Source organism: Colossoma macropomum, unplaced genomic scaffold (genome assembly GCF_904425465.1).
Source record: "Colossoma macropomum unplaced genomic scaffold, Colossoma_macropomum, whole genome shotgun sequence".
In the NCBI taxonomy this organism is placed as follows: Eukaryota; Metazoa; Chordata; class Actinopteri; order Characiformes; family Serrasalmidae; genus Colossoma; species Colossoma macropomum.
Genome location: NW_023495252.1, coordinates 37,280 through 52,560, shown reverse-complemented (window position 1 = coordinate 52,560; position 15,281 = coordinate 37,280). Strand labels below are relative to the sequence as shown.

The window sequence follows — 15,281 nt, the reverse complement described above, 5'->3', positions numbered from 1 at the left end:
ACACACATCTAACATCATCTTCAAGTTTGCTGATGACACTACCATCCTAGGCCTCATCACTGATGGAGATGAAACAGCCTACAGAGATGAGGTCAGCGCGCTGTCAGAGTGGTGCCATGACAGCAATCTCTGTCTCAAAATCAGCAAAACAAAGGAGATGATCGTGGACTACAGGAAGCTGCAAAGGGGTGGTCACTCTCCCCTATTCAGCAATGGAGCCAAAGTGGAGAGAGTCAGCAGTGTGAAGTTTTTCGGCATACACCTTGCTGATTACCTCACCTGGTCCCTCCACACCAACACTATTGTGAGATCTGCCCGTCAGCATCTCTTCTTTCTGCGTAGACTCAGGAAGTTTGGTCTGTTTCCTCAGATCCTCACCAACTTCTACAGATGCACCATAGAGAGCATCCTCACTGGCTGCATCACTGTCTGGTACAGCAGCTGCACCACCTAGGAACGCAAGGCCCTTAAAGGAGTGGTGAGGACGGCAGAAGCCATCATAGGCAACAAACTACCAGCCTTACAGGACATCTACCAGTCCCGCTGCCTCAGGAAAATCAAAAAGAGCCGACAGCAGTCACCCAGCACACAGCCTGTTCACCATCCTGCCATTAGGCAGGAGATTTTGTAGCATACAGACTAGAACAACCTGGTTAATGAACAGTTTCTACCCACAGGCTGTCAGGCTTCTGAACAAGCTATGAAGCTGTGGGTCCTTCCCCAACTACCATTTCACTCAGTCACTTTGTCAGCATTATTATTATCATATCTCTGCTAAGGACAGTAACACTTTAAGTCACTTTAAAATGTATATAGTCTCTATATTTTGTGTATATTTTGTTTATATTGAATATATTTCAGTTTGTTTTTCTTATATTTTACTTTTACTTATTTATTTTCTGTAGAGTGATTACCTGAGCCTTACCACAAGCATTTCAATGCATAAATGTCCTGACATGTTGTGCAAATGACAAATAAACTTGAAACTTGAAATGTAATCATTAATGATTATTAAATTACCAATGTGTGAAAGCGTGTTCCTGTAATCCTGAAAAAACGTATTTCTCATTACATTTTATTATATATTTTACTTTTTAAATTCAATGTGTGGTCTTTTAAGTTTTGGATATTGCATCACAGAAATTATGAATGAGTGTTTTTCAAACATTTCTAAATGTTTCTCTCAAACACGCTATAGTAAATTACCCAACAATAAAAATCTGGGTCAGACAGTAGGTCAAGTGTAACGTCTGATCCTTGTTTAATGAGAGAGGAATGAGTAATAAGAGAAGGCTTGAATAGGGTTCTGACTGCACCCCGTGAGGGTGGGATGGGGGCTTGCTCTTCTCAGTTACTGAACAAAATGGAGATGACTCTGTGCTTTTTTGACTGGGAATGCGGTATTGATAGACACATACACTTGCAACTTGTCTCTTTGTCTGTGAAGCCATCAATGAGCAGTATGACGTGATTCTCACACCATTCTGAAGTCCACAATCATCTCTTAAACGTTTTCTGCATCAGGAAACATTCTTTAACATTGTCACTGTGGGAACACAGGCTTGTGTCTCCATTTTCGTAATTTTTGATGTCCCTGCCGAAAAACCCATAGAACCCTTTAAGTGTGTCTGTTAGCTCGTGATGGTTTTGTAATGTGTTTTGGAAAAATGCGAACACTGTTTGCCAGTGTATTTGGTTATTAAGTGTGAGTAAAAGGCTAAAGAATTTTACTTCAGCATTATCATTGACCACCATGCAGTTTGATCTGTAGAAGGAATTAATTCCATTACAAGTAAAAGTCCAACTTTTAATTTCCATTTTGAGTATGAAAAAGAAAAGTGTTTTTCTCCTTCAAAAATAGAGAAAACTGGTAAAAAAAAATAAAATAAAATAATAAAAAAAATTTTTTTATATATATATATATATATATATACATATATATATATATAAAATGCAGAACCTTTGATAATAATCCTGTGATTCCACTTATTATCCACAATCATGTACAGTTCTATCACGTTCCCAGTGTGTGCAGGTAGGCTCGCAAGACTTGCTCCTAGCCAAAAATATCACCATCTAGAGGCGACACATTGTCACTTCAGCTTTTTGAGAAGGACTCAAGTAAGAAATGTCAAATTTTGCTGCCTATAGACATCAGTTTTTTACTTTTGCAAGTGTAAAATCTTCATAGTCTTCAGACGGCAATACTTCTGTACACGTAAAAAGTCTGCTTCTGTATACGTAAAGAAATTACGTCTTTATCTGTCAACACTTGCATTTTTTACATGTGGACACGTGGTATTTTTACTTGTGCAGACGATTGGTCAACAGGTGTTTTGGTACCAAATGCATGCCATAGAAATGAACTGAATTTACATATCCCCTCCTTCCCCAAGAGGTTCAGCCCAAGCTGGCTTCAGGGGGAGGGTTAACGGAGAGTCGATTGGCCCGGTTCGAAACTCAGTGATAGTTAGGAGAATTTTTATTGCTTCCACTAACTTAATTCCTCCTGTGGACCTACTGCAGTCCACACTAACGAACTAAGGGGATATGTCTGTCAAAACAGAAACAACATCAAGTAAACAAGCGCGGATTTAGTTTAAGGAGGCTTGTGATTTCGTATCCACTGTACAACCAGCAACCACAATGCTTATAATTGTTTCACAGGAATGAGCAGTCAGAAGCTGACAGTACAAGCAAAGTAAACACATTCACTTCCCACAAATTGTGCTTTTGTCCATCTTAGGGCAAAGGAAAGTAAACAAGCTTACAGCAGTGCTATCCATAGGCTCACATATGGAGGCTACAGCTGCCTGCTGCATACATGTATACTCAAAAGTTTAATTAGGAGTGCGCAATGAGGCAGGCAAAACCCGTAATAATTCGGTGGACGCATTAAAAAACTCTCCTGGCTGTCACTGAGTTTTGAAATGGGCAAATCGACTCTCCATATAACCCTCCCCCTGAAGCTAGGGCTGAACCTCTTGGGGAAGGAGGGATATGTAAATTCAGTTCATTTCTGCTTATGAGACGCGTGGTGGCGTTAACTAAGTATTAAAAGCCAGTAGTGCAAAAACGTCTCAAGACTTTTCACCTACAGACGGCAATATCATCACTGTACAGACGTAAAAAGAAATACTTGTACAGACGGAAATAACGTATGCAGGCACAAAAATATTTCCGTATGCAGACGGCCAAGCATGATCGTACACAGACGAAACATTTTGACACCTGTAGGAGAAATTTATTTACTTGTAATAGTGGCAGGATTTTACGTTTCTCAATGCAGTTTTAAAGCTGCAAATCTAAAAATTTTCTATGCTATTTCCCCAAAGTGTGCTGATGCCCCCTAGTGGGCTGCCAATGTATTACAACTCCACATACAGGATACCTCTTACACTGACACACTAACCATCTTCTGAGATGGCCTCTGGCAGAAAGGTGGAATTTTCTCTCTTTTTAAGAATATTTTAATAGACTCTAAACAAAGCTATGCTTTTGAAATTTAAGATACCAGATGTTATGTTTTCTGCATCTGTCTCTTCACTGATGAAGAGAGATGATTAGAACCATTAGCATTAAAACCTGATGGTTTTGCTTTCTCATGGGAATTAGCTTAATGGTTACCATTAGAGAGTGCTAGTTTTCTGTAGGACACCTTCAGATCCCATTAGAAAACCTTCAAATGCATCTGGAGTCAGTCCCTGAACACTTGTTAAACCAGTAAGTCCTTGGCACTGTGAACTGAAATTGTGGTATCAAAGAGTTTTGAATTTTTGTGTGAGTACAGTATTTCATGTTAATTATACCCATTATGAACATGGGCTATGGTCGCTTATTTTATTCACCCTCTTTACACCCTTTATTTAATATGCTGCTGCATGTGAAAGACCTTTTTTTGCCTTGTTATGCACTGTTTGTTTACTGTGCTGTTACCTGTTGCTCCAAGGCTTTGGAGAAAGCTGATTCATCCAGCTGCACACCTGTATATGGCTGGAATGACAAAGATTAATTTACCTGACCTGATATCCTACAAACTCAATTCCAAAAAAGCTGGGACCATATGTGAAATGTCCTTAAAACAGCAGTGATTAGTAAATTGTTTGGCCTGTATTAAAAATTGAAAACAGTACCAAAAAATGATATTTGATGTTTTATCTTGCACTGTTTTCTGTTTGTGTTTTTAGTCTTAAATTGCTCCTGTTCCAACTTATTTAAAACATGTTACAAGCATAAATTTAGAATGAACATATATTTACAAAAGTAACGAAGTTGATAACATAAAATATTACATAGCTTGTCTTTGTACAGTTTTTATTCAAATTAATCAAAAGTAGATTTATAAATTACTTTTTGTTTTATTTGCATTTCACATACTGTCCCAACCCAATTTTTGGAATGGGGGTTGTATTTTAATAGATAACAGAACATTAACAACATGGAATTATATTTATAAAAAAATAACATAGCTTTTTCTTTTTATTTTGAGCTTTTAAACATTAAATGCTGAGTGTGAGCTCATTGTGAGCTCAGGATCTTCTCCTGCAGTATCCAGGCCTGCACAGTTTAGTGTTTTCCCTACTCTAACATATCTACACAAGGACGGGCTTGTTAATTAGTATATTTGAATCAGGTGTGTTGAGAGTACAATGACCACAGCTCCATCCATTTTCTAAGCTGCTTATCCCCTGTGGCTCACAGGGGGTGCTGGAGCCTATCCCAGTGGTCACTGGGTGGAAGGCAGGAAACACCCTGGACAGGTTACCAGGCCATTGCAGGGCAAACACAGAGACATACACATTCACTCACACACACACACACCCACACCGAGAGAGAGAGACTTAGTTTGGACCATAACTTTATTTTTTACCCATTTCATCTACAAAATATATATTTTTACACTTCCTTGCTTAGTCAGTCAGAGTTAGGAATAACCTGTTTAGTCATTAAAACAGATACTTAATAGATTCTAACTTATTTTGAACTCTTTTGAACAATGAAAAAATAGAAAAGTGGGAAATGTTAATTGATGTGATATGATGTAAACAAGAGCATAGCCAAGTTTTTTTTTAAACTTATAGATAATGGTATTGTCAGATGAAATAGATGAAAAAGGCTGGTGATTATTATTGAAGGATGACATTGCACTTTTAGAAGAAAAACAAAGGTCTTTGTCAGAGAAGGCAGAGGCTGACTGAAAAAATGCGTATGCAAAAAGTACAAAATTGTTACAGTTATAATAGAACTCAGTGAAGTCAGAGTTGCTTGTGACTGTAAGACAGATCAGGTGAGATGAGATAATGAGGGGTGGGTACCCCTCCAGAGCAGTATAAAAAAGGTCTGATTTTTCCTGTACATTTTTTTAGTTGCGGCCCCAGGCAACTCAGGTTAGCGCTTTCATTTGTGAAGCCTTAATTTTTAATAAAAGTTTGTATATTTCTCTGCCATTCTTGGTGTTTAATTGTTTGCTCTTTAGTGTTTTTTGTTTTTTCAACGACATATGATAATTACATGCTAGTCAAACCTGTTTGGTTAGGTAGAACTTCTGTGTTTGTAACAGATGGTAATGGCTCACAAACCTTCAAATAGCTAACCCATTATCCTAATCTTACGACGCCATTTCCAAAAAAGTTGGGACGCTGGGCAAAGTGTAAATAAAAACAAAATGCAATAATGTGCAAATCATTTAAACCCTATATTTCATTGAACGTGCTTCAAAGACAACATAAATGTTAAAACTGAGACATTTTATTATTTTTTGAAAAATATATGCCACTTTGAATTTGATGCCAGCAACACATTCCAAAAAAGTTGGAATGGGGGCAACAAAAGGCTGGTAAAGTTGTGTAATGCTGAAAAAGCACCTGGTGGTTGATTGGCAACAGGTCAGTAACATGATTGGGTATAAAATGAGCATCCCAGAGGTCTGAGTCTTTCAGAAGTAAAGATGTGGAGGGGTTTACCCAACAATTCAAGAATAACATTTCGCAACATATCATCTACAGTACATAATGACATTAAATGATTCAGAGAATCTGGAGAAATCTCTGTATACAAGGGACAAGGCCAAAAAACTGCTGGCTGTGATCTGTGGCCCCTCAGGTGGTACTGCATTAAAAACAGGCATGATTCTGTAGTAATGGGCTGAGAAACACTTCTGAAAAACACTCTATGAAAACAGCTCGGCACTGCATCTACAAATACTAATTAAAACTCTAAAACACAAAGAAGAAACCATATATAAAACAGGATCCAGGAGCGCTGCCACCTTCTCTGGGCCCGAGCTCATTTAAACTGGACTGAGAGGAATTGGAAAAGTGTCCTGTGGTCCGACAAATCAACATTTGAATTTCTTTTTGGAAATCATGGACACTGTGTCCTCCAGCCTATAGACGACTCAGCTTGTTATCAGTGCACAGTCCAAAAGCCAGTATTCATGATGGTAAAGGGGTGCATTAGTGCACATGGCATGGGTGACGTGCACATCTGTGAAGGCACCATTAATGCTGAATGACATGTTTTGGCAACATATGCTGCCATCTTTTTCAGGGAAGGCCTTGTTTATTTCAGCAATACGATGTGAAACCACATTCTGTATGTATTACAACAGCATTGCTCCATATTAAAAGAGTCCGGGTGCTAAACTGACCTGCCTGCAGTTCAGACCTGTCGCCAATGATAACATTTGGCATATTATAAAATGTAAAAAAAAAAAACAAAGCAGACCCCAAACTGTTGAGCAGTCCAATGTATCCAAATCCAATGTAATCAAAAATGGGAAAATTTCACTTTCAAAACTGCAGCAGTTGGTCTCCTCAGTTCCGGGAACATTAACAGAGTGTTGTTAAAAGAAGAGGTGATGAAACACAGTCGTAAACATGCCCCCGTCCCAACTTTTTTGAAATGTGTTGTTGGAATCCAATTTAAAATGGACATATTGTTAGATGGTGATACCCCCCAGTTGGAGGATTTCGGTTTTATGTGGGCTTCGTGGTTCAGGTCTGTGTGGGTGGGCCGGCGCTTAGTAACGTGATGACTCCAAATAGGTGCAAGAAGTGATTTATTAAACAACAGGACATAAACAAACAAACAAAACACTGAACAAAACAGAAAGAAAATGCAATAATATATACACTATTTACAAATAAATTTGAGCACCCGCAAGGCTGGAACTCCACACACACGTCTAACACATGCTGACTCGAGCTACATGGGTGGATAGTAGTAAGTACAGGTGAGCGATTTTTCTGAATGGCATACTGTACACATAATGGTTGCAACCCATGCCATATATACAAATATTACATATAAAGATCAAGATCCCTCTAACTGTTTCTTACAGGACCCGCTCGAGAGTGGACCCCCCCTCCCAACTTCGGTGGATCCGTCCAACTAGGATAAGAGGAGCCCCAGCTCTCGCCAACATCCCCTAAAGGATGCACATCAAAGGAATACAGGTAAGTAACATTTTATATCACTTAAATGTCCATACTCCTGATGGTTATACTACCAGTCTCTAGAATGTATCAGGGCTGGTAATGGGGTGTATAACTCACCACATCACACATATATTTTTCAAAAAACAATACAATTTTCAACATTTGGTTTGTTGTCTTTGTACTATTTTCAATGAAATATAGGCTTTAAATGATTTGCACATCATTGAATTTTGTTTTTATTTACATTTGCACAGCATCCCAACTTTTTTGAGAATGGGGTTGTATTATCCGTATCCTTACTTTGTCTTGGTAAGTAAGTATTAGTGAAGTCAGGTACTGATGTTGGATGATTAGATCTGGATTACTCAAACTCATCCCAACAGTGTTGGATGGAGCTCACATCTGTAGTAATTGAGCTCCATCCAACACTGTTGGGATGAGTTTGAGTAGTTGCACTCAGTTTAGTTAAATTTCTTAAGTAGACCAGCATTTTTAATCAAGCATAGAAAGTGTCTTAATTTGCATTAGCTAGAGTAGCAACACAGATTGCATTTCTAAATGAAAAAATAAAACAGGAATGAAACAAAGAATGCCTTGCAAAGTAACAATACATTTTAAGTCAAGCTGCTTATTTATTCTTCTGTTTATTCAGGCTTGAAAATTGAACACAAAGTTATTGTATGTGAATTAAAAGAATGAAGGCTATTATTTTACTTCAGAAACATGATCAACTTTAGTAAATAAACTGACATTCTTTTAATAATTATATTTAGCCTTCAATATATATTTAATTATATTTTATGCCCCTCTAGTCAATGCTTGGCATTGGCAATGGTGACCTTAGGCCAGAGGTCGACAACCCAAATGTTAAGAAGAGTCATTTTGTCCTCTGAACAAAAATCAAACCACCTCGGGAACCACAACATTTTATGTCCATTTTGATGATGACCAGGATGACATGAGTCTTTTAGTATTAAGTTAGCTGCCCTGCTGAGGCAGTGGGACCTGAAGAACTCTCCTGTCCACTGCTGAGCTGCTGGTGTACCATGTAAAGATACAATATGTAAGCACGCTTTCAATGGAGCAGTGGTAGTAAGACACCAGAAGCTTCTCTTGCAGGTTGTTTTTCCTGAGGATTCTTAGAAAACGGAGTCGCTGCTGTGCCTTTTTAACCTATGCCGTGGTGTTGGTGGTCCAGGAGAGATCTTCAGCAATGTGTGTGCCCAGGCATCTGAAATCATGTACTCTTTCCACACAGTCCCCGTTGATGTATAATGGGTTAGGTTTTGTAGAGTTCTTTCTGAAGTCTACAATGAGTTCTTTAGTTTTTGAAGAGTTTAGGGTGAGTTTTTTTTTTCTCTGAACACCACAGAGCCAGTCCAGTCCTTGATCCAGTTGCTGATGGGTTGGGAAAGTGCTATGTCAGTGAGCTTAGTGACCAGTCTGCCTGGGGTGAGTATATTAAAGGCAAAACTAAAGTCTATGAAAAGCATCCTAACAAAGCTCCCCTGTTGTTCAAGGTGGGTCAGTGCTGTATGAAGAGCGGTGGCAATGGCATCTTCTGTCGACCTGTCTAACCTATAGGTGAACTGGTGTAAGGAATAATTAGTAGTGATCAGACTGGCCTAGTTGAGGGAGTAATGTTGTATGTAATGTAATGTAATGTTGTCATAAATCCATTCTTGATGTTTGAATAGACTTTGTCCAGAGTATTTTTCCCCTTGTAACACATTTGATGAGTTGGTGAAATTTTAGAAAATTTTGGAACTGCCTTTAAATCTGTGTGATAAAAATCTCCAGCGATGATATGGGCTGCTTCAGGATACATACGCTGTTGTGAATCCATAGAACTGAGCAGGGAGCTTAATGCTATGCATTAGCATCCGTTGGAATATAGACAGCCGAACTATGACGACAGAGAACTCGCGTGGAAGGTAAAAGGGTCTGCATTTAACGGTTATGTACACCAGATCAGAAGAACAGTGTCTGTCTATGATTGTAGTATTAGTACTATTATTACACCAGCTGTTATTATGTACGTAAATGCAAAGCCCCCCTCCTTTGCTCTTACCGGAGTCTTTGTTTCTGTCCCAGCGGTGTGCTGTGCGGCCTGCTAGCTCTATGGCTTTTCACTGGGATAAGTGAGTGTAGCCACGTTTCAGTTATTAACAGAATGCAGCAGTCCCTTATAAGTTTGTTTGTGGAAATCAGTAGGTTCAGTCGGTTCAGTTTGTCCAGTTCGGTGATGGTCTGGCGTTGGTGAGAAAAATGCTGGGTAACGCCGGTTTGTGTGGTTGTTTCTTTAGTTTAGCAACTGCACTGGACCAGCATCCACGCTTTTGCTTCCTGTGTCTTCTCCGTCTTCACCGCCTGCCAGAGTCGAAAACAATGCACGGAGATGTTCTGCAAATGCAGAAATTTTCTTGTAATGGCCTGTTTTTGCTGTGGTCCTATGCTTAGAAGAACTTGGCAGCTGTAGGTGGGATTTGCGCGACTAAACGTAGCATGTATTAACAGACATATAAACAGAAACACATATAGAAAGCACCATAAAGGAGACTGTCGAACCGCAATGTTCCATGTGCGCTGCCATCTTGCTTCGTCAAAGGAGGACTATTTTATTGTAACCTAAAAATCTAATTCTGCCGTGGAGCCACAACAGGGCAGTAAAAGAGCTGCATGTTGCCAACCCCTGTCTTAGGATCATGTGTGGCTGCTACAGTGTGTTCCATTCTAGTGTCAATGCTTTTCTCTGGAGATAATTAAGTTGGTTTAAAAAAAGCCAACTTACTGTTCTTCATAATCTTCTTATTATTATTATTCTCCGCTCAAAAAATAAATTGTTTCCCATCCCACAGTTTTCAAGCTAGAACCACAAAACTTTGCAGAATCATAGGTCCCATACTCCAATGGTGTGCTTTTCTAAGCGGTCCAGTGTATGGTTTTCGTAAAACAATCATCCCCCCCCCCGCAGACAATGAGTGCTTGCTGGCTGGCTGATAAGCTTAACACCTTTTACTGCAGGTTTGAAAAACCCAGCTCCACATACCCATTCAGCACAGATTCACACCCTCCTGTCATTCAGCCTGCCCTGAAGATCTGTGAGAAGGATGTGCATCGACTCTTCAGGAAATAAAAAGTGAGGAAAGCACCAGGACCAGATAGGGTATCACTCTCCTGTCTGAGGGCCTGCACCGACCAGCTCGCACCTGTATTCACAAAGATCTACAACAAATCACTGGAGCTGTGTGCCGTACCTTCCTGCTTCAAACGCTCCACCATAATACCAGTTACCACGAAAGCAACCATCACAGGATTGAACGTCTACAGACCTGTTGCTCTGACCTCTGTAGTCATGAAATCCTTTGAGAGATTGGTGCTCACCCATCTGAAGAACATCACGGATCCTCTGCTAGACCTCCTGCAGTTTGCATACCGGGCCAACAGGTCAGTGGATGATGCAGTGAACATGGGACTCTGTCTTATTCTCCAACAGCTTGAATACCCAGGAACTTGTGCAAGAATTCTGGGCCTTTGATACAATCATCCCAGGGCAGCTACAAAACAAACCGCTCCAACTCAGCATGCCAACCCCCATCTGCCAGTGGATCACCAACTTCCTACTGGCAGCAGACGAGGTTGGGTGAAGTTCACCTCAAAAACCCAGATCATCAGTACAGGTGCTCCGCAGGGTTGTGTTCTCTCCCCTTTGCTCTTCTCACTGTACACTGACTGTACCTCCACAGACCCCTCAGTCAAAATCTTGAAGTTTGCAGATGATACTACAGTCATTGGTCTCATCTGAGATGGTGACGAGTCTGCTTACAGACGGGTGGTTGATCAGGTGGTCCTTTGGAGCAGCCACAACAACCTAGTGCTGAATACAGTGAAAACAGTGAAGATGACAGTGGACTTCAGGAGAAGCGCTCCAACACTGCCAGCACTCACCATTCTGGACAGAACTGTGATTGCAGTAGACTCCTGCAAGTTCCTGGGCACAACAATCACCAGGGACCCCAATCACACGATACCACCAGAGCTAGGAGGGCAAAGGCTAGCACAGGCTTCCTCTGAGACCTGCAAAGCCAGCAACCGCATCTTTTCAAACTGCCGTTCACGCAACGTCATTGGACAGCTGAACGCGCTCAGAGGAAATCGCCAACCGGCAGTTTTGTTACGTCAGGTAACAGATGCCTGTGCATCCTACCCACCCAAAGAGAGTGAAGCCAATTGTGTAGCATCACCAGGGATCGAACTCGCGATCTCCTGATGATAGGGAGTGCTTGATAGTGATGATAGTGCTTGCACAGTAAAGGAAACTTCTCTGGTTCATTTGACTTGAATTTAAGTACTTTGCTACCACACTGAATTTGATTTTAAGGCAGAATAAGCCAGGTCACACCAATATATTCAAATCTTGCAGATACACTGTACTTAAAAGTCATGATGTTTTTAAGAACTATTTCTCTTCGACAGATTGTTTTTAGAAAAATGTAAATCGATTAAACTCAGGAAGTAGTAAGAAGATGTTATTTTAAGTTATTTTAAGACTTGTATTTGCACAGTTAGCTGACTTGGTGGAAGGCATAACATTTGCTCTTTGCCAAAGGATAAATACAGTAAAGCTTTCCACTGATTGTATATTCCATTCAGTCAACATTGACATTTGCAGTTAATGATTTGGCTCCCTCTAAACATAACATCTGACATGGTCAACCAAATTTGCTCAAATGAAATGACAGAATTTCCTGTAAACAACATCCATTTATTTGTAAAGTGTTAAGGCTCATTAGGATGTATAATTTGAAACAACCGTCATGTCTGTGTTATAATCTAGACAGGAATAATTATATTTTAAATTGTTGGCATTATATATATTGAGCATTGTAAGAGCCAGTTTAAGCCGATTCAAGCCAAATGTCAAACGTTTCCCTAGCGGATTATTGTCAATGTACATAAAACATTTGATTTATTGATTGATTGATTTACAACTCGCAATAATACTGCAAGGCAAGATTTTTTTAAATAATCATTGACCTTGAGACTTTGATGGTTGTTTTGAGACCAAATTTGAGATGATGCAGTACAAATCCATTGAGGAGTATAGAAAAATCACTTTTTAAACTCTGATGATTTACAGAAAAATCATAGTAGTTAAGTTAATGAGATGTAATTTGAAACCATTATCTTTTCTTTATTTCAATCATAGAAGGATATAATGACCTTTAATAATTATGCACTAGATTAAGTGTAGTAGGGGCTAATGGTGATCAATTTCAATGAAACTTTGCATGCTTCCTCAAAAAAAAGGGTAATGTACATTTTTTTCTAAGTTTTATCACAATCAGATTAAAAACTAAAGAATCTATAGCCTCTAAGTCAGAGAAATGTCTCATGGCCATTATTTGAAATAAAGTAAAGATTTTTTTTATAATTATTTAACTACAGACTCTATGGACTGTTTTAAGACCAAGATTTAAAAAAAAATTGATTAAAATTCACAGACTAGTTTGAAAAGCTCATTTTTCAAACATTGATCAATCAAAGAAAATATTTAAAGAATTTTAAAAGACTTGTATTTGAAAAAATGTCACTCAGTGTGAACAATTATTTATTTTAATCTAAGATAAAATTCCTAGGACCTATATTTGTTTGTTTTATAGCACCACCTCATGGCCAATTGAAGTCAAACTTTATAGGCTATTAGAGATTGTCCATGTGAACACATCATACTATTTTTGTGATGATTGGCCAGTGCTAAGCCTTCCAAAGGCCTCTTGAATTCTTATTGTCCGATGAATGAGTTGTCCCTAGCAAGTAGCCCAGATGCAGCGTGCAACGTTTTTAGCTCAGTTGGCCAAGCGGTTGCTGAGAAACAGATTTTTTGGTTTTTATTGCGCCCCTTATTGAACTATCAGTATCAAACTTGGTGGGCTTGGTGGTCCAACTTAGACAGGAATAATATGCGGTATAGGCACGTAAAGTTTCAGGAAAATTGACTAAAGCAGTCCTGATCTGTAGCCACTTATGTGAAATAAGCTATACCCAGGGGGGCTAAATTGGCATGTGGCGGCCATATTGTTTATAAATATCCAATTTTTTTTTGATGATTCTTGACCTACACACCTCCCTGAACTTGGTAAGACCCATAATGTGTGGATAACTTTAAAAATCTCAGACTACTAGAAAAATGTAGATGTCACATATACTGCCAATTATGATAGAAAATATGAGGGTGGAACGAAATACATCCAATGGCGCGTTTATGTAGAATAAACAAAGTGTGAGGTAGAAGCAATTTTGACTGTAGGCATCACAGTTCAGGAGACAGTTCACAGTTCATTAGAATAGGAAAACCAGATTTTAGGCTGACTAAATCTGAGCTCTCAGCAAATGGCCAAGGGTGCACCTATTCCCAACCCTTAAGAATAATGGCTATAATATTGGAATGGGAGCTTGGAGGCTGAGTCCTTGGGTCTTTTAAACAAAATCCTGACCTGATCAGATGGTTGAAAAGACAGCTCTGAACTGGATCTGCTACCAATGACCCAGCCATGTAAAGAATTGGGAGCTGTGTAATGGGAGCTCTGAGGCCTAGGCCCAGTGTCTTTATGCCAACACAAAACACCTTAGAATATAGCAAATAAATTTGGTTGGGAGGTCTGAGGTCCAGGCCCAGCCTCAATGCTCACATCCCCTAAATTATTTTTTAGCATTATTAAATTATTTGGCTGCGTTCTAAAAACAAGACTGAGCCTAAATCATCCATCCAAATTTCTTGGCTCTATTCCAACGGGTTTCAGCTGGTGAGAAGATGTAAGTCCTGTGCCTCAAATCTCCCATTCCAAATTTTATTTTTCAGAGGATAAATACCTGTGTTTTGGGTTAAAACCAACGTTTAGGCCACAGAGGTTTCCTTGCCATTTTTTTTAACCATGGCTACAGTTCTGGGTTTTGATTAAGAGAACCTGGGCCTGGACCTCCAAACTAACTTTCAGATATTATAGTCCTCATTCTAAGGAGTTAATTTCTGTTTGTGGGTTTTGCTTAGTGGACCCTTGGCTGTTCCACAAATCACCAAAAATCAAGCTGTTTGATTCTAAAGAACAAAATTAAAAATGAAAGCTTTGAGGCTCAAGTCATGCATTCCCTGGCCATTCCAAAATAAGGCCACAAAATTTGGATGGGAGCTCTCAGGCCCTGGCCATTTTCTTCATACTCAAGACCCACACATATCACCTTAAAAGATTAAAATCTGGGAAGTGAGCTCTGTCTGTAGTCCACAAACAAAGATCCAACACCTTAGAATGGAGATAAGAAAACTGGGATAAAAGCTCTGAGGCCCAATCAGTGGTCCAGTGCTAATACCAGCCATGTCAACCTCATGAAGTTTGTTCTACTAATCTAATCTGTATCAAACCAGTTAAATCCATTTTCAATGACAGCACCTTTCGCCTAAAACTAGGACTGCTTAACATAAGATCTAATAGGTTCATTTTAAATGAACCTATTACTGATCATGGTTTTGATGCACTGTGCCTCACAGAAACGTGGATTAGATCTGATGAATATCTTGCTTTAAATGAAGCCACTCCCACAGGCTACAGTTATGCGCATAGCCCTCTGGGCGGAGGTATAGCAACCATTTATACAAAGGCTTTAGGTGTGAAACAGAAAGTAGGCTACAAATTCTCTTCTTTTGAAATTCTTTTTCTTGATATAAGTGATAAATGAACAAATAAAAATTCCTTTTCACTAATTACAGTCTATAGGCTGCCAGGGCCGTATTCTCAGTTCTTATAGGAATTTGCTGATTTTCTGTCAAGTTTAATAACACTCTTG

The 15,281-nt window shown here is 39.3% G+C and overlaps 1 protein-coding gene across 3 annotated transcripts in view; it reads left to right on the top strand.

Moving 5' to 3' along the window:
• LOC118801253 overlaps nt 1-15,281 on the top strand; it is a 61,860-nt gene that overhangs the window by 22,753 nt on the left and 23,826 nt on the right. The window contains exons 1-3 of one of the 3 annotated variants that reach the window (XM_036561454.1): nt 6,713-7,234; nt 7,343-7,457; nt 8,812-8,891. In XM_036561454.1, the coding sequence (XP_036417347.1) occupies nt 8,841-8,891 (51 nt within the window). In that variant the 5' untranslated portion in view covers nt 6,713-7,234; nt 7,343-7,457; nt 8,812-8,840. Of the gene's footprint in view, nt 1-6,712; nt 7,235-7,342; nt 7,458-8,811; nt 8,892-15,281 lie in introns of those variants that run through there. The other 2 variants (XM_036561453.1, XM_036561455.1) reach the window with 2 other exon arrangements.